The 26,185-nt window shown below is 44.2% G+C and overlaps 1 protein-coding gene across 2 annotated transcripts in view; it reads right to left on the minus strand.

The window, feature by feature from the left end:
- Positions 1 to 26,185, minus strand: part of LOC123756151 (UDP-glycosyltransferase UGT5) — a 121,601-nt gene that overhangs the window by 17,389 nt on the left and 78,027 nt on the right. For both annotated transcript variants that reach the window (XM_045739212.2, XM_045739213.2), the window contains exons 5-6: positions 9,527 to 9,691; positions 1,282 to 1,504 (exon numbers count right to left, since the gene is read on the minus strand). In XM_045739212.2, coding sequence (XP_045595168.1) covers positions 1,282 to 1,504; positions 9,527 to 9,691 — 388 coding nt within the window. The remainder of the gene's footprint in view (positions 1 to 1,281; positions 1,505 to 9,526; positions 9,692 to 26,185) is intronic.

A 26,185-nucleotide genomic window follows, 5' to 3' on the forward strand; every position in this document is an offset into this window, starting at 1 on the left:
TGCTGATACGAGGCAGCTGCTATTTATATAAACTCAAACTCATTCAACTACGTCTAAACCATTCTTGAAACATTCCAGTGATCAAGCGTCTATTATGTTATGCGGTAACTTGTTCCATATATCAATAACCCTGCTTCCATGCACTTATTTACCCAGCTCTTGTTTTTATAAACTTATCCTATAAACTGTCATCCACACTTCCGTGGTAATAAAAATTCTATTCACCTGGGCTCTAGGAGTTTTGAACCGTGATCCCCACGCGTGTGAGCCCGAAGCTTTCTCGACTATGCTATGAATAATCTTAATAAGGAAGATTACGTCTAGAAACATCTCACAAGTAAAGAAAATGAAGTTGTCTCTTCCCCGTCTTCACAGACCTGTGGGTTGAGTATCAAATCTTAAGGTGTTATTGTGACATCGTTTTCAAAGAAAATTAACCTTATTAAAAGCATATATATATATTTGTCTTTCGTCCTTCTGACGATCATTATGACAGAGAACAATGGCAGATTAACGCCTATTAGTATTTTTGCTTTGATGTAAAATTCCTATGTGGGCCCGAAGCCTCTGACTTGTGTTAGTAATTTCACTCTAAATTCTGCAGTAAAGTGTGTTTATTGAAGTATGTTATGTGGATATCCAGTAGCGTGGGATGATTATCATATAATTGTCATTTCGTAGAATTCTCTCCTTGTGAGCACCTTGGGAGTTCTTCCGCATGACTGGTGTCAAAGGTTTCGTTAGGTGAGCAAACTTCCTTTTTCAATTGAAATGGTGAGACGGAAATATGCTGATGTTGTGTCTTACTTTGTCTGAAAATAACTCACTTTATTGTGGATAATGATTGATCCACTATTCTGGGATGAACAAGGCTACAATGACTTAATTTTGTGAGGAAAAGGCAGCTTAGAAGTTCTTGGACAGTAGTCACATAGCTCTGGTGTTTAGTTAGCAATGACAAGTCTGGACTCCTTGAAGAGAAAGTTGTAAATGGCGTGATTGATGCGGTATAGTGCGCATGCTGCTTGGGCCATCGCTCAAGTGTGATAGCGAATGATGAATGCATCGCGAAAAGATGAAAATGATCTTTGATGAAATCACTTGTTCTACTTTAACATCTTATACAAAATTAATATGACAAGAATGTTGTTTAATTACGATTAAAAGTAGTTGTTTTTTTGTGGCACGGTAGAATGTTTGGGATTGAAGCCCTAGCGAGTCTGATAGTTTGAGGCAGCGTGTGATGTGATCATTATAGGTTAACACGAGGGTGTTACTGACCAAGAATATCCTGCTGGGGAAGCCACTTGCTAGTCATCACGTTGTCTGGGAGATCCTCCAGCTCTCCCTCGTGCTTCCAGAGGACGCGCTGCGGCAGCCTGCGGAAGGCCTCGATGAAGAGATCGCGGTACTTGACTGGCATGGTAGTGCCTTGCATGACGGAACCCAAATTGAAGTAGATGACACCTTCAGCCCCAGCCTCTGTGATCCATGACTCCAGCTCCTGTGTGTAGGCGATGTGTGATGAGTTCAACGTTAGAGAGTTGTGCTATTTTATGGGGTAAAACCTTCTTTTGTGATTGAAATTGCCAGTAACCTTTAATAATTGTGCATGCTATCAAGAAGAAGATGATATGCCTCAAAAAATACGACAGTAAGCCTGGGATAACTATAGAAAAGCTGGTCTGGATAAGTAACTAGGGTAACGACCTTGATCAAGAGGCCAAGCTCGGAAGCTGATAAGCCGCCCGTGTCAGGAAGGATGAGAGTTATCAGGATCAGGATAAAAACAGCCGAATTTCATAAAGATCAGAACACCTAACCCCTAGTTAGCAAGCAGGATAATTAGCGTGAGACAGGATGCATGACAACTTAAGCTAAGAAGGATGGAGGATAGTTAACAAGGTCTGGAGAACAACTATCTTTGCTTAGGAATAGTGACAACTAACTTCCATATTAGACAGGACAGCTAATCTTGGCTGGGTGAATTTGTCAAAAGGTAGGACAAATTTACAATTTTCGGAACAGGAAATATGTTCTGAAAATATGAATAGAACAGCTGGACTAGATTAGAGGAGACGACATATGATAAGAAATACATATAAAGACTGAGAAGGAGGAGAAGGGAAGGAGAATACATACAAAGAGAAGGAGGAGAAGGAGAATACATACAAAGAGAAGGAGGAGAATACATACAAAGAGAAGGAGGAGAAGGAGAATACATACAAAGAGAAGGAGGAGAAGGAGAATACATACAAAGAGAAGGAGGAGAAGGAGAATACATACAAAGGCAAAGATATACAAACATAAGTAATGGTGATGTCTTCACAAAGACATTAACACAGGATAAAAATAAAACTTATGTATTTGTTTATTTTATATCAAGGGTTCTAATTAATACTGTCGCTGGTAACAAAAGTTTTACTTTCGAGGATAGTTTTACAAGAAAAATTATTCTAAGTGAATTAAAATTAGATCTTAACAAATGGATGAATGTAAGTAGTGCCAATAGCCGCTCTCCTTGGGGTATGGATGGGGTTACGAGGGATAGCATCCAGGCGGACACCTCTATTAATAACAACTCCAGTTCTCAGGATATCAGGATGACAGGAAGGATAACTGACCATAGTTCCTTAGAAGACATCCCCCGGGGATACATCGGCAGGCCAGAATAGAGGTGACCAGGTCAGGAGGTCAAAAAAGATAAGAGAACTGGACTCAGGATAACAGCCACATTAGTCGTTGAGATGTAAGTCTCGTCCTACCCACACACTCAGACCTTGACCTTCATACTCAGGAGTGTATGGAACAGCTGGTGGAAATCTTTACATATAATACACAAATACATAAGTGTTGCTTTTATCCTTTAAAACATAAGATATGAGGAAACTACTGAAGGCTCATTAGCCTATGAATACATGTACCTCGTTGTTGTTGTTGTTGTTGTTGAGTTAGGGGCGACGACGATCGTGTGATCGGATGCGCCCCGGCGTACCCGTGAAGGGTAAATCGCAAAGCCAGGAAAGGCGAAATGCCAAGCCAAAACGCGAAACGAGTGACGCCAAGCACTAGAAACTAATACGCCACACGGCAAAGCAACGCACAAAGGGAGAGGCAGAAGCACATAATAGAACAGGGTAAACAAACAGCCAGAGGGGCACACAGCATGTCATAGAGCAAATACACAGGAAATCAGAGCACATACTTGCCCGGGAACCGTACATTAAACGCCTCCCAGAACACCCATTGCAAAGGGTCCCGTCCATCCACCGGGGACGCCATAACATCTGGAACCGGGGCAACAAACACCTGCAAACTGGGGACCCAGATAGTAGTACTCATGAGGCGAGAAGTCGCTACTCGCCCCAACAGAAAGGGAACTTGCCCACCATGAAAGCACTCCGGTCCGTCAGACAGCAGCAACTCAGCAATCTTCGACCAGTGACCCGCCGGCAACACGTCCCCCCAGAGCCCCAACGCGCACCCGCACCACAGGGGTACCCGCGGCCCCGGGCACACCACCAGACGACAGCAGGAAACCCGGACGGCGCGCATCCTTCCGTAACGTCACCACCAGGCCACGCTCAGCACCAGAATCCACACCATCCCTAGCACACTGTCAATACCCGAAGACCCGCAGTCACTGAAGTCACCAACGTCGGCCCAGGCAGAAGACGAATGTCGGGAACGTTTGGGCACCGGCCGGATATCGTCAGAGCCGGTAAGTGACCCAGAAACACGGGTACCACGAGCCGGAGGAACCGACGCCCGACACAGAACGGCAGCAGCCTCTACCACAGGGGGAACCGGGCCACACACAGCAGGAGGCTCTGCAGCTACCCCAACACCAAGCACATCCGTGACCCGAGTCACGGACACAGGGCCAGGCGCATCATCAGAAGACGAGGGAGAAGACAGCGACGTCACACAAGGAGCTCCAGGAAGGCCCACGGGAGCAGCTGGAACGGCGACAGGATCAGGCAGACCAACCGACGGTACCTCAAGAACCGGAGGAGGGACGGCAACAACCAGAGGAACGGCAGGCGCCGTCGGGGAAGCTGCAGCAGCAAACGAGACTCGCACCACCTCATCAACATCACCGGAGACTGCCTACAGAGGGAGCGGCAGGAAATCCTCGTCGCGGAACAAGTTGACAGGAGCAGCAGGGGCCTCAGAGCACCCGGCAGCCTGATGCCCCAACAGGCCACACCGGAAACAGGTACGAGGCTGCCGGGCATAATACACCCGGACGTAGTATCCCATAAGCCGGACAGAAGAAGGTATATCCGACCACAGGCGCATCCCCAACGTGCGAATGTTTGTACGCCTCCCAGCATACCGCCCCGAGGAGAGCGTGTTCACCCGCACACTGACAACAGTACCAAACCCCCGAAGTAACGCCGGAGGAGGTCATCAGGGAACTCCAGGGACGCACCATGGATACTGACATAAGTCAGGGCACCACTGCGGTCCGAAATCGCCACAGAGCCGGCATCGTCTGGCAACGGCAACGTACGCCCCCCGTACCGACGGAGGAAGTCCCGGTACTCGTCCTCCCCCACGAACTTAATAACAACCCGATGGGCCGTAACTAGTCCACACCGTAAACAGCTTCCACCAGGATACGAAGCATGTCACACATCACCATCTCGATGGTCGGATAACCAGCCTTACAAGTGAACTCCAGGCCCACGGAGTTCACACGCTGAACAGGATTAAGATGGCCCCCCATGTCAGAACTGCCACGTCAACGCAGCCAGGCAGGCAACAAAACTGGTTGGGCAGGGACGCCCATTCCACCTGGCGACCAAAACAGCAAACAACTCCAACAGCCACGGAGGGTTGGTAAACGTCCTCACTCCACGGCCGCTAGCAGTCGACCATGTACCTCGTTGTTTCACCGCGACTAATCATATATTGGTGTAACCTACGCTTTATGTTTCACCACGACTAGTCATATACTGATCTAACTGCCTGACACAATCCAGCGTCCCGCCATATTATGCTACCTGCCGCTTGTTCCATAAATTAGCACTCACATATTTTAAGTTCTTGTCTTATATTGACTCATGAGAATAAGGTGTAGGAGTAGTTACACACTGAAGAAGACGGCTTCCATAATTTAATTTACGATTTTTCCACAGCCTTTATGTTGTGGAGAATGTTACACAGTTGAGAAGGAAGCCCGGGCACTCTCTTATCTATTAACATGTTTGATTTATGCATTAGTTGAAGTCCTCTCGGGGTCTACAATGACCGGATACCAACGACATTTTGAAGATAAAATCATTTTTGTGATCCTCAGGTGGTCGTATATGCTACTAGAACATAATCCAATCATGCTCTCTGTGTACCTGGGACGTCCAGTGCAAGTGCTGATAGCTTGTCATATATACCACACTTTAGAATAAAACAGTAACGCATTATAGTTGTGGCTGAAGTGAACAGATGTACAGTTGTGATTGGAGTGAACAGGTGTACAGTTGTGGCTGAAATGAACAGGCGAAAAGTTGTCATTGGAGTGAACAGCTGTATAATTGTACAAAATTATTGCTTACAATTGCAGCAGCGAAATTTTGTAATGGCAAATTATATACATAAAATTAGAATGATGAAAATGTGAATTTTGTTTGAATTTTTGTTGCAATGTAATACCACACATATATTTTCTCGGTGAATTTGTAGTATTAGGGAGTGAAGGTATGAGTTCTGGGTCATCAGCATGTGTTTACATGTGTTTATGGTGGGTATACTGGGTCCACCAGCCAGTATTTATAGTGCGGATACTGGGGCCCAAAGCCAATGTTTACATCTGTACATGATGGATATAGTGGGGTACCAGCCAGTGTAAACACGTGTTTATGGTGGGAATACTGGGTCCCCAGCCAGTGTTTACACATGTTTATGGTGGGGATTCTGAGTCCCAGCCAGTGTTTATGGTGGGGACACTGAGTCACCAGTCAGTGTTTACATGTGTTTATATTTTACAATGGAAAACTTTAAACTAAACTAAAAAGCTAAAAAATCTACACACAAGAATTGATTCCCACATTCAGTAAACACTTACTGACTTGGCTGACTGACTGAGACAGCATATAAACGGTCTTGATGATTGTATTATTTTCCTTTTTAAGATATATAACTTTAAACTAAACTAAAAAATGTACACACAAGAAATGATTCCCACATTCAGTAAACACTTACTGACTTGGCTGACTGACTGAGAGAACATATAGGCGGGCTTGATAATGTTATGTATTGCCTTGCTAATAGTGTAATGCCAAATTTTGTCTGGCTCAGCAATGTTTTACCTAGCTATATTTCTTTTTATACAAAGTAAAATAACTGGATAAGATATGAAAACAGAAGTTGCATGTTGTGAGAGTTTTGTGTGGACTCGTGAGCTATGATTACCACATACAAGTTTCTCAAGGAAATGTTAGCCTAGGTAAAACACTGTTTATTTAATACACAAGTCATCCCACGTAGTATTGAGATTCCCTTTGATGAGGTGAAACGTATTTGATGGTTGTCCGCATGTCAGTGAAAATTAGGATAAGCAAAAATGTTCAAGAGTGGTATTTTAGTCGAGAAATGATACAAAGAACGATTATTGACTAGTGGTAGAAAGAAGCACTTACCATGCAGTGTATGGTGTGGTCACACAGTTAGCATCAGTTATTGAATAAAGTAATAAGTGTGGTGAATATTATGTTTTTGTTTGTCCGCTGTGATATCATCAGCCTTTGTTTTTGCCGACCTAAAGAGGTTCACGGATGGTGAGGGGCGAGTAGTCATCTCGTGATCCTGCGAGAGAACAGATGTCTAGGTGAGTCTCGCTAACGACCTGACAATGACACTCAGTGCTAAAAGGCTCAAGGTCAACCTGACGAAACAGTAATGGTGGAACCTGAGGTCCTTATTCTCATTTCTGATCGTACATATGCTGATATCTGCAATTTCAGAGTGTGAGGCTATGTACTGCATTTAGGTTTACATTGAATAAAAAAAAATATCAGCAATGTTTTACCTCGCTATATTTCACTCTTTTATACAAAGTAAAATAACTGGATAAGATATGAAAACAGAAGTTGCATGTTTTGTGTGGACTCGTGAGATATGATCACCGCATATAAGTTTCTCAAAGGAATGATAAGCTAGGTGAAGACGGATTATTTAACACACAAGACATCCATACAGTAGTGAGATTCCCTTTCTTGGCATGAAACGTAATTGATGGCTGAGCACGTGTCAATGAAAATTAAGATGTGCAAAGATGTTTCGGAGTGCTATTTTAGTCAAGAAATGATACAAAAATTGTGTTTATTGAATAGTGAGAGGCAGAAGAAGAGACTATGAGGTATGTGCTGTGATCGCAGAGTTAACAAATAAAAATATTAGAATTTGTAGGTAGTGATCACGTCTCCCCAAACTTTTCTGTCTTCCAGCGTGGTGTGGTGCGTATTTCACAGTCTTTCTTCCTAACTCACCTTTCTTAGTTCATGGACTAGTGGCATACCTTTGTTTAAAACTAAACCTACACACTCGATATGAAATGTGAAAAACTGTATCTGCACTCATTATGTTAGATGTGTTGAACTGCTTAAAGGAAGCTTATTTGCTAGAAAAAACATGTAATAGTTTAAAAGCCTGTGAAGTATTTACTTTGCTAACAGCGCGATACTTGGAATTTGTATGTGGGGAACATGGCTCACCTATGGGAGAGCGAACGGGGAATTTTAAACCTAGTCGCGGGTGGAATGGGCTGGCATCTGTGTTTGTTCCAATGGAGTCTTGACAGTCTTCCTTCGGTTAATGTAACGTTTTAAGTCTCCAAACCTAGTGGTGTGTTTGAGAACTAGGTCACTACTCTACATATGATCAGAAGTAATACTAAAGGCTTTTGCACAGAACAATCGGTCTGGGAAGGTCGGAATGATAGTTGATGGTAAGGCCTGGGTAGATGGGAGGGAGGGGGGTTGGGGTAGGCGTGGATGGTGATGAGGGTATAACGATCCCCATTACTTTGCCCAGCTCAGTACACCTCAAACCACTACCCCAGACGTGTGTAATGGTGAAGCTCCTGGGTTTGATCTAAATTACATATATTTATTCAGTAGTGGAAAACACCTACCTGAAAGTCTCCTAGGCTGAGACGGTAATAATTTGATTTGATAGAAGAAAATTGAAGACTGGTATACGATGAGCCACATTACCCCGAGTCCAAGTGAAATTAAAACATCTGTACCTCAGGGTATATTCATTATTTGATATGAATACAGAGACATATATAATGTGTTTACTTTCCCTAACTATTTTTGTCTCGTTTATGGTGGACAGTGGAAATGTGAAGTGTGGAATTGTCGAGTAATTGATGACTGTCAGGTACCTGGGAGGGGGAGTGAGGGGGGTGGCACACTCCTGGTGGTAACACTATCCCTCCTTAAACACAGTCCACTCCCTCGCTGCCCTTCAAAGTGGGCACACCACTCCTAGTGCTGCTCTCCTACATTGCGGTATGTGGTCTGCCTCATGCCCTATGTGGTAGTATGCGATGGTATGTGGTCCTTATACCCCTCCTCCTCCTTAGAGGTGAGCACGCGATGAGAGAAGATGGTGCCTCACTGTGTTTACAAAAATACCGCGCCCCGGCCACTCACGGGTCACTTCCTGCAGAGATCCTGGTTCATTCATGGGAGGGGGGGGGGGTCCCCTCTTTACCCTTCAACATATCCTACATACTTTATTTAACTATGTATCTACACACGATTAACTCTACAGCACATATACATACATATTCATCTACTACTACTACTACTATTGCTCACCTGTTCAGCTCACCTGTTCCTATACTTACACTTTTACCTCCCCCTCCCCTCCCACAACTCTAACCCCCACGAGACAACCACCCCACGCCTCCAGATACCCTACACCTCCCACAATCACACCACACAACAACGCACGCGCGCCTCCGGGGTTGTCGCGCCCCTCCGGGGTCGCCCCGGAACCCTTTGAGACTACAGACATGCGCAAGGGCCTAATTGGCTCACCTGCTCAGGTGCTGTGTACGGTCGTAGTCTCAATTTACACTACTAGTGTTTATATGTGTTTATGGTGGGGGATACTGGGTCACCAGCTAGAGTTTACACATGTTTATGGTGGGGAAAGTTGGGGTTACGAGCCATTGTTTATGGTGGGGATGCTAAGTCACCAGCTAGTGTTTACATGTGTTTATGGTGGGGATACTGGGTTACCAGCCAGTGTTTACACGTGATTACGGATGGGATACTTTACTATGGGTGTGCGGGGTCGACCGTGCAAGCCCCCCCACCTCCACCTGTGAGGGCAAGAGGGACAGTATAACTCACCTGGGGCAGAGGGCTGGGGGGTCGACAGTGCATGCCCCCCACCTCCACCTGTGAGGGCAGGAGGGACAGTATAACTCACCTGGGGCAGAGGGCTGGGGGGTCGACAGTGCATGCACCCCACCTCCACCTGTGAGGGCAGGAGGGACAGTATAACTCACCTGGGGCAGAGGGCTGGGGGGTCGACAGTGCATGCCCCCCACCTCCACCTGTGAGGGCAAGAGGGGCATCGGTATGCCAGTACTAAAGTGGGTGTTCATCAGCGCAAGACTCAGGTTCCTCTCCAGGTCCAGCAGCGGCGGCAGGTCCGGGAACTGGGCAGAGATCTGAGACATGGAAGGTATGGTGTTAGCACCTGTGAACCTCTGCACCACTATTATGGCCTCCACAATACCTTTCTTACCATCCAGCAAGTATACTTTAATTGTGAACACAGTCGTGGACTAAAGTAAACTCAGTGTATCTGCACCGAGAAACGAAGTACACCTGCCGGTATATATATCCCTGAGAGAAGGCCGTAGCCAGGTGTATACCGCAGGCAGGTGTATAGTCTCCTTCACATGTGTGGAGGAAATTATCTTCAACAAGTTGTCTAAAACACTTAAGCTGCAATGGTCGCTTTCCGTGAGCGTAAGAGACAATGTAATGTCATGATATTTGGGATTTCATACATATTACCAGGGGGTAATCTCCCCCTTCCCCTATTTCATCCTTCTCCTCCAACATCCCCCTCTCCTTCATTCTCCCCCCAACATCCCCCTCTCTCTCCTGCCGTCTCTCCTGACATCCTACCCTCTCTCCCAACTGTCCCCAAGTGGGCATGTGCCCACTTGTGGACTGTCAGCCCAAAATATATTAGTATATAGGCAAGACAACAACGTCTCTCTCTAGCGATTAACAATGGACAAGCAACAGGCCTCCATCAAGGAGTATATAATCTCTCACACAACCGGACCATCACCCGAGACATCTAAACAAGCCACCCTGAAATAATTAACATGTATAACGATAACAGAAGACTGGACATCAGCGAGGCCCTACACATAAAAAAGTCAAGACCAGCAATCAACAACCAGTTAACACATAATTACATTCTTCCCACTTCAAGACCCCGAACCAACACAGTGACAGTAGCAGCAAGAACATCAGCTGCTTATGTTCTTGCATGCAATAGCCTATTAATATCAATTATGATTCATCCACTTATTCATCTCTATCACGTCCTGTACCACCTCACTGCAAGAGAATATAAGCCTTTGCAAATGCATGGAAAAATTTTCTTGGAAAATGTAAGCCATGCCTTGCGAATTTATAAGATAAGGTAAATAAGAAGATAAGGACTTCCGAACTCCTCATCAAAAACAGCCCGAAGCCGACGGAGAACCCTCTACAGCAGTCAAGCGTTGTATACATGCACACTTGCCCCAACGAAGGATGTAACCTTTAATCTAAGTACATAGGTATGACATCGACCAAGCTGACGAGGCGTTTGACAAACCATCTTCAATCCGGTGCCCCCGTGAATCACATGAGACAAGCCCATGACATCACCCTAACAAGAGAAATATTGAACAAAAATACCTGTATAATAGAAAAAACCCAAGATGCAAGAAGATTACAAATTCTTGAAGCAATTCACATAAGAATAGAACAACCTACCATGAACACCCAAATCACGGAACTATTTACTCTACCCACCATGAGAGTAAGGACAAGACCAGAACATAACGATGCCAACACAGAAGACAATGTTCAACATAACAGGCCAATTACACCTGATTAATCTTTGTATGCAGATAGGAGCTGCCTCGTATGGGCCAATAGGCCTTCTGCAGGTACCATTATTATTATGTTCTTATGAGCCTCACCCCCCATTTATCCCTTATGTATCCCCCCAGGTTTTTACCTATATTGTCTTATCACCTGACCCAGTGCGGGTATAAATCAACCAGTTCTGAAAATTCTTTTCACTTGAGAATGAACCATGGAGGTTCGAACCGTTGTGCAAATTGTATAAATAAGTGTAATGCATTCTATAGTAATACACTTCTTTTCTTCACCTTAAAATTACGAAAATGAGTTTCGGCGAACTCCTATTGCAGCTAAGCCCTGATGCTACGAAAATAGTTAGAGGGATAGAAGCCCTAAACCAGAAGATAGTAAATACATGATATGCGGTCATATTCAATGACATATATATATATATATATATATAACTGAAAACTCACACCCCTGAAGTGACTCGAACCCATACTCCCAGGAGCAATGCAACTGGTATGTACAAGACGCCTTAATCCACTTGACCATCACGACCGGACATAATGAGGTGATAGCCGAGGCTATTTGAACCACCCCACCGCCGGCACTCTGATAGTAATCTTGGGCATAGCATTTTACCAAATCACCTCATTCTTTGGGGCACACGTGAGGAACACAAATGCGAACAAGCCTGAATGGTCCCCAGGACAATATGCAACTGAAAACTCACACCCCAGAAGTGACTCGAACCCATACTCCCAGGAGCAACGCAACTGGTATGTACAAGACGCCTTAATCCACTTGACCATCACGACCGGACATAATGAGGTGATAGCCGAGGCTATTTGAACCACCCCACCGCCGGCACTCTGATAGTAATCTTGGGCATAGCATTTTACCAAATCACCTCATTCTTTGGGGCACACGTGAGGAACACAAATGCGAAGGCTCATATATATTTTTTTGAGGCTCATATATATATATATATATATATATATATATATATATATATATATATATATATATATATATATATATATATATATATATATATATATATGTCGTACCTAGTAGCAAGAATGCACTTCTCGGCCTATTATGCAAGGCCCGATTTGCCTAATAAGCCAAGTTTTCCTGAAATAATATATTTTCCCTAATTTTTTTCTTATGAAATGATAAAGCTACCTATTTCATTATGTATGAGGTCAATTTTTTTATATTGGAATTAAAATTAACGTAGATATATGGCCGAACCTAACCAACCCTACGTAACCTAACCTAACCTATCTTTATAGGTTAGGGAAGGTTACGTATCCGAAAAAGATAGGTTAGGTTAGGTAAGGTAGGTTAGGTAGTCGAAAAATAATTAATTCATGAAAACTTGGCTTATTAGGCAAATCGGGCCTTGCATATTAGGCAGAGAAGTGCGTTCTGGCTACTAGGTACGACAATATATATATATATATATATATATATATATATATATATATATATATATATATATATATATATATATATATATATATATATATATATATATATATATAATGTCGTACCTAGTAGCCAGAACTCACTTTTATGCCTACTATGCAAGGCCCGATTTCCCTAATAAGCCAAGTTTTCATGAATTAATTGTTTTTCGACTACCTAACCTAACCTAACCTAACGTTTTCGGCTACCTAACCTAACCTAACCTATAAAGATAGGTTAGGTTAGGTTAGGTAGGGTTGGTTAGGTTCGGTGATATATCTACGTTAATTTTTACTCCAATAAAAAAAATTGACCTCATACATAATTAAGTGGGTAGCTTTATCATTTCATAAGAAAAAAATTAGAGAAAATATATTAATTCAGGAAAACTTGGCTTATTAGGCAAATCGGGCCTTGCATAGTAGGCCGAGAAGTGCATTCTGGCTACTAGGTACGACATATATATATATATATATATATATATATATATATATATATATATATATATATATATATATATATATATATATATATATGTATATATATATATATATATATATATATATATATATATATATATATATATATATATATATATATATATATATATATACAAAGCCATCATGACATTTCCGCCAGGCTCGGCAGGGGGATACACTGGAGTAAGACCTCAGCACCTCAAGGAATCCAGTTCTCGGAGAAGTTGCCGAGACACTATTGTCAGAGGTCACGAAGTTTGTCAACGACTGCCTCTCTGGGTTGATCCCAGATACAATAAAACCCTTTTTCTTTGGAGCATCCCTTTGTGCCCTCAAGAAGAAAGATGGTGGAGTCAGACCCATTGCCGTGGGTAACACACTTCGGCGCCTTGTTGCTAGGGCAGCTGTCAGAAAAATTAGCATAGACGCTGCGACGATGCTTCGACCCCATCAACTAGGTTTTGGTGTCCCCCATGGCTGTGAAGCAGCAGCTCATGCAGCACGAGCCTATATAAAGCACCTCCCAGAAAATAAGGCATTAATTAAATTAGACTTTAAAAATGCCTTCAACCAGGTAAAAAGGGATGTGGTACTGGAAGCAGTTCGAACAAGCTTTCCTTCTCTACTCCCCTTCGTCTCAGCAGGGTACAGTAGGGAATCGACGCTGCTGTTTGGGGAACATGAAGTTGTTTCTGCAGAAGGTGTCCAGCAGGGAGACCCACTTGCACCTTTTCTTTTTTGCATGGCTGTTAAAGAGGTCACAAGCAGGTTGACCATCGAACTCAACATCTGGTTCCTGGACGATGGCACCCTGGCAGGGACACAGGAGTCCCTGCTAGAAGATCTACAGCTGGTGAAATCTAAGGGAGAGGAGTTAGGACTCGCCCTAAACCCATTAAAGTGTGAAATCATCTCATCTAGCCAACCAACCATAGATGCAGTGCGAACCATATTGCCAGGAGCCCAAGTGATCGCTCCCACCGACAGTGTGCTGCTAGGGGCACCTCTGGGCTCGAGCGCCATTGAGGTAGTCCTCGAAGAAAAGCTGAACGACCTGAGGAGGATGGAGGGAAGAATAGGGGCTTTGGACGCCCACGATGCTCTGTACCTTCTCACAAGGTGCCTGGCTTTGCCCAGACTGACCTATTTCCTAAGGTGTGCTCCCTCCTTCGACAGCCCAAAATTAACAGAATATGACACACTCCTAAGGTCAATAACCGTGAAAGTGTTAAACCTCTCCCTGCAAGATGACCAATGGGACCAAGCAACGCTCCCAGTTAGACTCGGGGGGATAGGTATTCGCAAGGCGACCCAGTTAGCATTGCCGGCATTCTTATCCTCGACCAGTGCAACAGGTGAATTAGTTAAGGAAATACTACCGGAACACCTAAGAGACTTCATTGGGATTCATGATCCCAAATTCGCGGAAGGAGCCGGTCAGTGGGACACTCTTGTCAACTCTCATCCTCGACCGACTTTTCCAAATGACTGCAAACAGTCCAAATGGGATAGCCCCATAGTGGAGAACATCGCCACATCATTGCTGGAGGCAGCTTCCAGGAAGGACAAAGCGCGTCTTCTAGCTGTGCAAGCTCCCCATGCCGGGGACTTCCTGTTGGCAGTCCCTAATTCCGCCTTGGGGACCCGCCTGGACCATCGGACCCTAAGTATTGGTGTTGCTCTGCGCCTTGCCGCCCCTATCTCCACCGAGCACCGGTGTATTTGCGGCCATGCACGGGCAGACCAATACGGCAGCCATGGTCTCATCTGTCGTAAGACACAGGGAAAGATTGCCAGACATGAAGCAGTCAATGACATCATCAAGAGAAGTTTGGCTTCAGCTGGGTGCCCAGCACAAAGGGAACCTCAGTTGTGCAGGCCTGACAACAGCCAAAAACGCCCAGATGGAGTCACCCTGCAGCCGTGGAGAGAAGGTAAACAGGTCGTGTGGGACTACACGTGTGCATCCACATTGGCTGATACCTATCTACCTTACAGCGCAGCTGAGGGAGGCGGGGCGGCCACCTTCAGGGAGACCCAGAAAACTAACAAGTACAGGGACCTAGAACGTTGTTACAGGTTCGTGCCAATAGGCTCTGAGACTCTGGGCGCCTGGGGTAAATGTGCACTTAAGTTCCTGAAGGAGCTGGGCGAGGAACTCATTGGGAAGACTAGAGACCCAAGAGCGGCCAGTTTTATGTTCCAGCGCCTCAGTGTCGCTGTTCAGAGGGGAAATGCGTGTTGTATCTTGGGTACGCACCCGACCCCCGAGGAACTGGACGAGGTCTTCGAACACTGATTGGTATATTGTTATATTGTTATATAAGTGGTTGTTTTCTGTAAACTGTAACATTGCAATAAAATCAAAAAAAAAAAAAAAAAAAAAAAAAAAAAAAAAAAAAAATAATAGGGGTGGTAGGAGAGGAAAAGATTAAAGTATTCAGTGAGAATCCACAAGGTCTTCTCTGAACACTATTTATTTTCTTCTTCGAGGATGTGGGTCCCTTTAATTAAACCAGTGGTGGTACCCCTATATATATATATACATATATATATATATATATATATATATATATATATATATATATATATATATATATATATATATATATATATATATATGTATATATATATATATATATATATATATATATATATATATATATATATATATGTCGTACCTAGTAGCCAGAACTCACTTTTTGGCCTACTATTCAAGGCCCGATTTGCCTAATAAGCCAGTTTTCCTGAATTAATATATTTTTTCTAATTTTTTTCTTATGAAATGATAAAGCTACCCATTTCATTATGTATGAGGTCAATTTTTTTTATTGGAGTTAAAATTAACGTAGATATATGACCGAACCTAACCAACCCTACCTAACCTAACCTAACCTATCTTTATAGGTTAGGTTAGGTTAGGTAGCCGGAAAAGTTAGGTTAGGTTAGGTTAGGTAGGTTAGGTAGTCGAAAAAGCATTAATTCATGAAAACTTGGCTTATTAGGCAAATCGGGCCTTGCATAGTATGCTGAGAAGTGCGTTCTGGCTACTAGGTACGACATATATATATATGTCGTACCTAGTAGCCAGAACTCACTTCTCAGCCTACTATTCAAGGCCCGATTTGCCTAATAAGCCAAGTTTTCCTGAATTAATATATTTACTATAAATTTTTTCTTATGAAATGATAAAGCAACCCTTTTCTCTATGTATGAGGTCAATTTTTTTTTATTGGAGTTAAAATTAACGTAGATATATGACCGAACCTAACCAACCCTACCTAACCTAACCTAACCTATATTTATAGGTAAGGTTAGGTTAGGTAGCCAAAAAAAGCTAGGTTAGGTTAGGTTAGGTAGGTTAGGTAGACGAAAAAACATTAATTCATGAAAACTTGGCTTATTAGGCAAATCGGGCCTTGAATAGTAGGCTGAGAAGTGCGTTCTGGCTATTAGGTACGACATATATATATATATATATATATATATATATATATGTCGTACCTAGTAGCCAGAACTTACTTCTCAGCCTATTATGCAAGGCCTGATTTGCCTAATAAGCCAAGTTTTCCTGAATTAATATATTTTTTCTAATTTTTTTCTTATGAAATGATAAAGCTACCCATTTCATTATGTATGAGGTCAATTTTTTTTATTGGAGTTAAAATTAACGTAGATATATGACCGAACCTAACCAACCCTACCTAACCTAACCTAACCTATCTTTATAGGTTAGGTTTGGTTAGGTAGCCCAAAAAGGTAGGTTAGGTTAGGTTAGGTAGGTTAGGTATTCGAAAAACAATTAATTCATGAAAACTTGGCTTATTAGGCAAATCGGGCCTTGCATAATAGGCTGAGAAGTGAGTTCTGGCTACTAGGTACGACATATATATATATATATAAATATATATATATATATATATATATATATATATATATATATATATATATATATATATATATATATATATATATATTATTAAATATGACCGAAAAAGTAAGATTAATAATTCTAACACTAATTTTCTCTATCTTTCTTACATTTCTTTTCACTGTTGATGGTAATTCAAAGATCAATTCTCCAAAATTCATTTTTATTTCTAGTCTGAAGCGACACTTGAGCGCGTTTCGTAAAACTTATTACATTTTCAAAGACTTTAGTTTACAAACACACAACTGAAACTGAATAGAGCTTACACATCTTCGAGGTTTATATCTACATATGGGTGAGGGGAATGAGGTGAAAAACGAACTTTCAACAATGGGTATTAAATTCCAACACAAGACAGAACACGAAACAATGGGTATTAAATTCAAACACAAGACAGAACACGAAACAATGGGTATTGAATGGAAGTAATTGTAGAAAGCCTATTGGTCCCTATTTCTTGATGCTTCTATATTGGAGCGGAGTCTTGAAGTGGGTAGAATATAGTTGTGCATTAATTGGCTGTTGATTGCTGGTGTTGAATTCTTGATGTGTAGTGCCTTGCAGACGTCCAGCCGTCTGCTATCGCTGTATCTATCGATGATTTCTGTGTTGTTTGCTAGGATTTCTCTGGTGATGGTTTGTTTGTGGGAAGAGATTATATGTTCCTTAATGGAGCCCTGTTGCTTATGCATCGTTAAACACCTGGAAAGAAATGTTGTTGTCTTGCATATATAATGGGTTTTTTGAGGCTTACAGTCCCCAAGAGGGCATTTGAAGGCATAGACGACGTTGGTCTCTTTTAAAGCGTTCTGCTTAGTGTCTGGAGAGTTTCTCATGAGTAGGCTGGCCGTTTTCCTGGTTTTATAGTAAATCGTCAGTTGTATCTTCTGATTTTTGTCTGTAGGGATAACGTTTCTACTACCAATATATTTCAGGACCCTTTCCTCCGTTTTATGGGCTGTGGAAAAGAAGTTCCTGTAAAATAGTCTAATAGGGGGTATAGGTGTTGTGTTAGTTGTCTCTTCAGAGGTTGCATGGCGTTTCACTTTCCTTCTTATGATGTCTTCCACGAAACCATTGGAGAAGCCGATGTTGACTAGGACCTGCCTTACCCTACAGAGTTCTTCGTCGACTTGCTTCCATTCTGAGCTGTGGCTGAGGGCACGGTCGACATAAGCGTTAACAACACTCCTCTTGTACCTGTCCGGGCAGTCACTGTTGGCATTCAGGCACATTCCTATGATTGTTTCCTTAGTGTAGACTGCAGTGTGGAAAACTCCGCTCCTTTCCATGAAAACATCTAGAAATGTCAGCTTCTCATCCTTCTCCATCTCGTAAGTGAAACGCAACACAGAATTCTGCTCAAATGCCTCCTTCAGCTCCTGCAGATGTCTCACATCAGGTACCTGTGTAAAAATGTCGTCAACATACCTGCAGTATATGGCTGGTTTCAAGTTCATGTCGACTAAGACTTTTCGCTCGATGGTACCCATGTAGAAGTTTGCAAACAGGACACCTAGAGGAGAACCCATGGCGACCCCCATCTACTTGCTTATACATGTGTCCATCCGGGCTCAAGAAGGGTGCCTCTTTAGTACAAGCTTGGAGTAGTTTCCTCGGACTGTTTTCTGGTATGTCAAGAGGAGTACAGGCCGGATCACGGTACACTCTGTCGGCTATCATCCCGATTGTTTCATCCACAGGTACGTTGGTAAACAGAGATTCTATGTCCAATGAGGCTCCTATCCCTGTGGCCCGTGTTCCCCGCAGCAAGTCAACAAATTCCTTTGGAGACTTCAGGCTGAAGGCGCAAGGGACATGAGGAGTCAGCAAGCCATTGAGTCGTTTTGCCAGTTTGTACGTGGGTGTGGGTATCTGGCTGGTGATTGGCCGAAGTGGGTTTCCAGGCTTGTGTGTCTTGACATTTCCATACACATATCCAGGTTTATATTCCCCAATAATCTTTGGCAGGTGGAGTCCAGATTTCTTGGCGTTCACAGTTTCGATCAATTTGTTGACCTTTGCTTTCAGTTCGGCTGTAGTGTCCTTCGTTACCCTTTGGAATTTAGTTTGGTCAGAGAGTATGAGGTTAATTTTTGCCAGATATTCGTCTTTTTTAAGAATGACATATATTGGCGACTTGTCGCCTCTCCTGACAACTATCTCCTTGATCTCACGAAGGCTCTTAGCTGCCGCTTTGAGCTTGAGGGACAGTATGATGCTTCTGTAGTTGCCTCGATTCTTTCCTCCTTCCGCAATAAGTTCTGCTTGTAAGGTATCTTTTGTGGTGACCTTCCTTTGTGCTTCGAGGTCGAATATGTCGTCCAACAGAATCTCCAACTCCACTTTCCGGGCCATCTCACTCGGTCTGGACATAACGTGATAGTTTATACCCAGATTTATATATATATATATATATATATATATATATATATATATATATATATATATATATATATATATATATATATATATATATATATGTCGTACCTAGTAGCCAGAATGCACTTCTCAGCCTACTATACAAGGCCCGATTTGCATAATAAGCCAAGTTTTCCTGAATTAATATATTTTCTCTAATTTTTTTCTTATGAAATGATAAAGCTACCCATTTCATTATGTATGAGGTCAATTTATTTTTATTAGAATTAAAATTAACGTAGATATATGACCGAACCTAACCAACCCTACCTAACCTAACCTAACCTATCTTTATAATTTAGGTTAGGTTAGGTAGCCGAAAAAAGTTAGGTTTGGTTAGGTTAGGTAGGTTAGGTAGTCGAAAAACAATTATTTCATGAAAACTTGGCTTGTTAGGCAAATTAGGCCTTGCATAGTAGGCAGAGAAGTGCATTCTGGCTATTAGGTACGACATATATATATATATATATATATATATATATATATATATATATATATATATATATATATATATATATACATATATATATATATATATATATATATATATATATATATATATATAACTGAAAACTCACACCCCAGAAGTGACTCGAACCCATACTCCCAGAAGCAACGCAACTGGTATGTACAAGACGCCTTAATCCACTTGACCATCACGACCGGACATAATGAGGTGATAGCCGAGGCTATATGAACCACCCCACCGCCGGCACTCGGATAGTTATCTTGGGCATAGCATTTTACCAAATCACCTCATTCTTTGGGGCACACGTGAGGAACACAAATGCGAACAAGCCTGAATGGTCCCCAGGACATATGCAACTGAAAACTCACACCCCAGAAGTGACTCGAACCCATACTCCCAGAAGCAACGCAACTGGTATGTACAAGACGCCTTAATCCACTTGACCATCACGACCGGACATAGTGAGGTGATAGCCGAGGCTATATGAACCACCCCACCACCGGCACTCGGATAGTTATCTTGGGCATAGCATTTTACCAAATCACCTCATTCTTTGGGGCACACGTGAGGAACACAAATGCGAACAAGCCAGAATGGTCCCCAGGACATATGCAACTGAAAACTCACACCCCAGAAGTGACTCGAACCCATACTCCCAGAAGCAACGCAACTGGTATGTACAAGACGCCTTAATCCACTTGACCATCACGACCGGACATAATGAGGTGATAGCCGAGGCTATATGAACCACCCCACCGCCGGCACTCGGATAGTTATCTTGGGCATAGCATTTTACCAAATCACCACATTCTTTGGGGCACACGTGAGGAACACAAATGCGAACAAGCCTGAATGGTCCCCAGGACATATGCAACTGAAAACTCACACCCCAGAAGTGACTCGAACCCATACTCCCAGAAGCAACGCAACTGGTATGTACAAGACGCCTTAATCCACTTGACCATCACGACCGGACATAATGAGGTGATAGCCGAGGCTATATGAACCACCCCACCGCCGGCACTCGGATAGTTATCTTGGGCATAGCATTTTACCAAATCACCTCATTCTTTGGGGCACACGTGAGGAACACAAATGCGAACAAGCCTGAATGGTCCCCAGGACATATGCAACTGAAAACTCACACCCCAGAAGTGACTCGAACCCATACTCCCAGAAGCAACGCAACTGGTATGTACAAGACGCCTTAATCGACTTGACCATCACGACCGGACATAATGAGGTGATAGCCGAGGCTATATGAACCACCCCACCGCCGGCACTCGGATAGTTATCTTGGGCATAGCATTTTACCAAATCACCTCATTCTTTGGGGCACACGTGAGGAACACAAATGCGAACAAGCCTGAATGGTCCCCAGGACATATGCAACTGAAAACTCACACCCCAGAAGTGACTCGAACCCATACTCCCAGAAGCAACGCAACTGGTATGTACAAGACGCCTTAATCCACTTGACCATCACGACCGGACATAATGAGGTGATAGCCGAGGCTATATGAACCACCCCACCGCCGGCACTCGGATAGTTATCTTGGGCATAGCATTTTACCAAATCACCTCATTCTTTGGGGCACACGTGAGGAACACAAATGCGAACAAGCCTGAATGGTCCCCAGGGCATATGCAACTGAAAACTCACACCCCAGAAGTGACTCGAACCCATACTCCCAGAAGCAACGCAACTGGTATGTACAAGACGCCTTAATCCACTTGACCATCACGACCGGACATAATGAGGTGATAGCCGAGGCTATATGAACCACCCCACCGCCGGCACTCGGATAGTTATCTTGGGCATAGCATTTTACCAAATCACCTCATTCTTTGGGGCACACGTGAGGAACACAAATGCGAACAAGCCTGAATGGTCCCCAGGACATATGCAACTGAAAACTCACACCCCAGAAGTGACTCGAACCCATACTCCCAGAAGCAACGCAACTGGTATGTACAAGACGCCTTAATCCACTTGACCATCACGACCGGACATAATGAGGTGATAGCCGAGGCTATATGAACCACCCCACCGCCGGCACTCGGATAGTTATCTTGGGCATAGCATTTTACCAAATCACCTCATTCTTTGGGGCACACGTGAGGAACACAAATGCGAACAAGCCTGAATGGTCCCCAGGACATATGCAACTGAAAACTCACACCCCAGAAGTGACTCGAACCCATACTCCCAGAAGCAACGCAACTGGTATGTACAAGACGCCTTAATCCACTTGACCATCACGACCGGACATAATGAGGTGATAGCCGAGGCTATATGAACCACCCCACCGCCGGCACTCGGATAGTTATTTTGGGCATAGCATTTTACCAAATCACCTCATTCTTTGGGGCACACGTGAGGAACACAAATGCGAACAAGCCTGAATGGTCCCCAGGACATATGCAACTGAAAAATCACACCCCAGAAGTGACTCGAACCCATACTCCCAGAAGCAACGCAACTGGTATGTACAAGACGCCTTAATCCACTTGACCATCACGACCGGACATAATGAGGTGATAGCCGAGGCTATATGAACCAACCCACCGCCGGCACTCGGATAGTTATCTTGGGCATAGCATTTTACCAAATCACCTCATTCTTTGGGGCACACGTGAGGAACACAAATGCGAAAAAGCCTGAATGGTACCCAGGACATATGCAACTGAAAACTCACACCCCAGAAGTGACTCGAACCCATACTCCCAGAAGCAACGCAACTGGTATGTACAAGACGCCTTAATCCACTTGACCATCACGACCGGACATAATGAGGTGATAGCCGAGGCTATATGAACCACCCCACCGCCGGCACTCGGATAGTTATCTTGGGCATAGCATTTTACCAAATCACCTCATTCTTTGGGGCACACGTGAGGAACACAAATGCGAACAAGCCTGAATGGGGTGGTTCATATAGCCTCGGCTATCACCTCATTATGTCCGGTCGTGATGGTCAAGTGGATTAAGTCGTCTTGTACATACCAGTTGCGTTGCTTCTGGGAGTATGGGTTCGAGTCACTTCTGGGGTGTGAGTTTTCAGTTGCATATGTCCTGGGGACCATTCAGGCTTGTTCGCATTTGTGTTCCTCACGTGTGCCCCAAAGAATGAGGTGATTTGGTAAAATGCTATGCCCAAGATAACTATCCGAGTTCCGGCGGTGGGGTGGTTCATATAGCCTCGGCTATCACCTCATTATGTCCGGTCGTGATGGTCAAGTGGATTAAGGCGTCTTGTACATACCAGTTGCGTTGCTTCTGGGAGTATGGGTTCGAGTCACTTCTGGGGTGTGAGTTTTCAGTTGCATATGTCCTGGGGACCATTCAGGCTTGTTCGCATTTGTGTTCCTCACGTGTGCCCCAAAGAATGAGGTGATTTGGTAAAATGCTATGCCCAAGATAACTATCCGAGTGCCGGCGGTGGGGTGGTTCATATAGCCTCGGCTATCACCTCATTATGTCCGGTCGTGATGGTCAAGTGGATTAAGGCGTCTTGTACATACCAGTTGCGTTGCTTCTGGGAGTATGGGTTCGAGTCACTTCTGGGGTGTGAGTTTTCAGTTGCATATGTCCTGGGGACCATTCAGGCTTGTTCGCATTTGTGTTCCTCACGTGTGCCCCAAAGAATGAGGTGATTTGGTAAAATGCTATGCCCAAGATAACTATCCGAGTGCCGGCGGTGGGGTGGTTCATATAGCCTCGGCTATCACCTCATTATGTCCGGTCGTGATGGTCAAGTGGATTAAGGCGTCTTGTACATACCAGTTGCGTTGCTTCTGGGAGTATGGGTTCGAGTCACTTCTGGGGTGTGAGTTTTCAGTTGCATATGTCCTGGGGACCATTCAGGCTTGTTCGCATTTGTGTTCCTCACGTGTGCCCCAAAGAATGAGGTGATTTGGTAAAATGCTATGCCCAAGATAACTATCCGAGTGCCGGCGGTGGGGTGGTTCATATAGCCTCGGCTATCACCTCATTATGTCCGGTCATGATGGTCAAGTGGATTAAGGCGTCTTGTACATACCAGTTGCGTTGCTTCTGGGAGTATGGGTTCGAGTCACTTCTGGGGTGTGAGTTTTCAGTTGCATATGTCCTGGGGACCATTCAAGCTTGTTCGCATTTGTGTTCCTCACGTGTGCCCCAAAGAATGAGGTGATTTGGTAAAATGCTATGCCCAAGATAACTATCCGAGTTCCGGCGGTGGGGTGGTTCATATAGCCTCGGCTATCACCTCATTATGTCCGGTCGTGATGGTCAAGTGGATTAAGGCGTCTTGTTCATACCAGTTGCGTTGCTTCTGGGAGTATGGGTTCGAGTCACTTCTGGGGTGTGAGTTTTCAGTTGCATATGTCCTGGGGACCATTCAGGCTTGTTCGCATTTGTGTTCCTCACGTGTGCCCCAAAGAATGAGGTGATTTGGTAAAATGCTATGCCCAAGATAACTATCCGAGTGCCGGCGGTGGGGTGGTTCATATAGCCTCGGCTATCACCTCATTATGTCCGGTCGTGATGGTCAAGTGGATTAAGGCGTCTTGTACATACCAGTTGCGTTGCTTCTGGGAGTATGGGTTCGAGTCACTTCTGGGGTGTGAGTTTTCAGTTGCATATGTCCTGGGGACCATTCAGGCTTGTTCGCATTTGTGTTCCTCACGTGTGCCCCAAAGAATGAGGTGATTTGGTAAAATGCTATGCCCAAGATAACTATCCGAGTGCCGGCGGTGGGGTGGTTCATATAGCCTCGGCTATCAACTCATTATGTCCGGTCGTGATGGTCAAGTGGATTAAGGCGTCTTGTACATACCAGTTGCGTTGCTTCTGGGAGTATGGGTTCGAGTCACTTCTGGGGTGTGAGTTTTCAGTTGCATATGTCCTGGGGACCATTCAGGCTTGTTCGCATTTGTGTTCCTCACGTGTGCCCCAAAGAATGAGGTGATTTGGTAAAATGCTATGCCCAAGATAACTATCCGAGTGCCGGCGGTGGGGTGGTTCATATAGCCTCGGCTATCACCTCATTATGTCCGGTCGTGATGGTCAAGTGGATTAAGGCGTCTTGTACATACCAGTTGCGTTGCTTCTGGGAGTATGGGTTCGAGTCACTTCTGGGGTGTGAGTTTTCAGTTGCATATGTCCTGGGGACCATTCAGGCTTGTTCGCATTTGTGTTCCTCACGTGTGCCCCAAAGAATGAGGTGATTTGGTAAAATGCTATGCCCAAGATAACTATCCGAGTGCCGGCGGTGGGGTGGTTCATATAGCCTCGGCTATCACCTCATTATGTCCGGTCGTGATGGTCAAGTGGATTAAGGCGTCTTGTACATACCAGTTGCGTTGCTTCTGGGAGTATGGGTTCGAGTCACTTCTGGGGTGTGAGTTTTCAGTTGCATATGTCCTGGGGACCATTCAGGCTTGTTCGCATTTGTGTTCCTCACGTGTGCCCCAAAGAATGAGGTGATTTGGTAAAATGCTATGCCCAAGATAACTATCCGAGTGCCGGCGGTGGGGTGGTTCATATAGCCTCGGCTATCACCTCATTATGTCCGGTCGTGATGGTCAAGTGGATTAAGGCGTCTTGTACATACCAGTTGCGTTGCTTCTGGGAGTATGGGTTCGAGTCACTTCTGGGGTGTGAGTTTTCAGTTGCATATGTCCTGGGGACCATTCAGGCTTGTTCGCATTTGTGTTCCTCACGTGTGCCCCAAAGAATGAGGTGATTTGGTAAAATGCTATGCCCAAGATAACTATCTGAGTGCCGGCGGTGGGGTGGTTCATATAGCCTCGGCTATCACCTCATTATGTCCGGTCGTGATGGTCAAGTGGATTAAGGCGTCTTGTACATACCAGTTGCGTTGCTTCTGGGAGTATGGGTTCGAGTCACTTCTGGGGTGTGAGTTTTCAGTTGCATATGTCCTGGGGACCATTCAGGCTTGTTCGCATTTGTGTTCCTCACGTGTGCCCCAAAGAATGAGGTGATTTGGTAAAATGCTATGCCCAAGATAACTATCCGAGTGCCGGCGGTGGGGTGGTTCATATAGCCTCGGCTATCACCTCATTATGTCCGGTCGTGATGGTCAAGTGGATTAAGGCGTCTTGTACATACCAGTTGCGTTGCTTCTGGGAGTATGGGTTCGAGTCACTTCTGGGGTGTGAGTTTTCAGTTGCATATGTCCTGGGGACCATTCAGGCTTGTTCGCATTTGTGTTCCTCACGTGTGCCCCAAAGAATGAGGTGATTTGGTAAAATGCTATGCCCAAGATAACTATCCGAGTGCCGGCGG

This window comes from Procambarus clarkii, chromosome 36 (genome assembly GCF_040958095.1).
Source record: "Procambarus clarkii isolate CNS0578487 chromosome 36, FALCON_Pclarkii_2.0, whole genome shotgun sequence".
Lineage (NCBI taxonomy): Eukaryota > Metazoa > Arthropoda > Malacostraca > Decapoda > Cambaridae > Procambarus > Procambarus clarkii.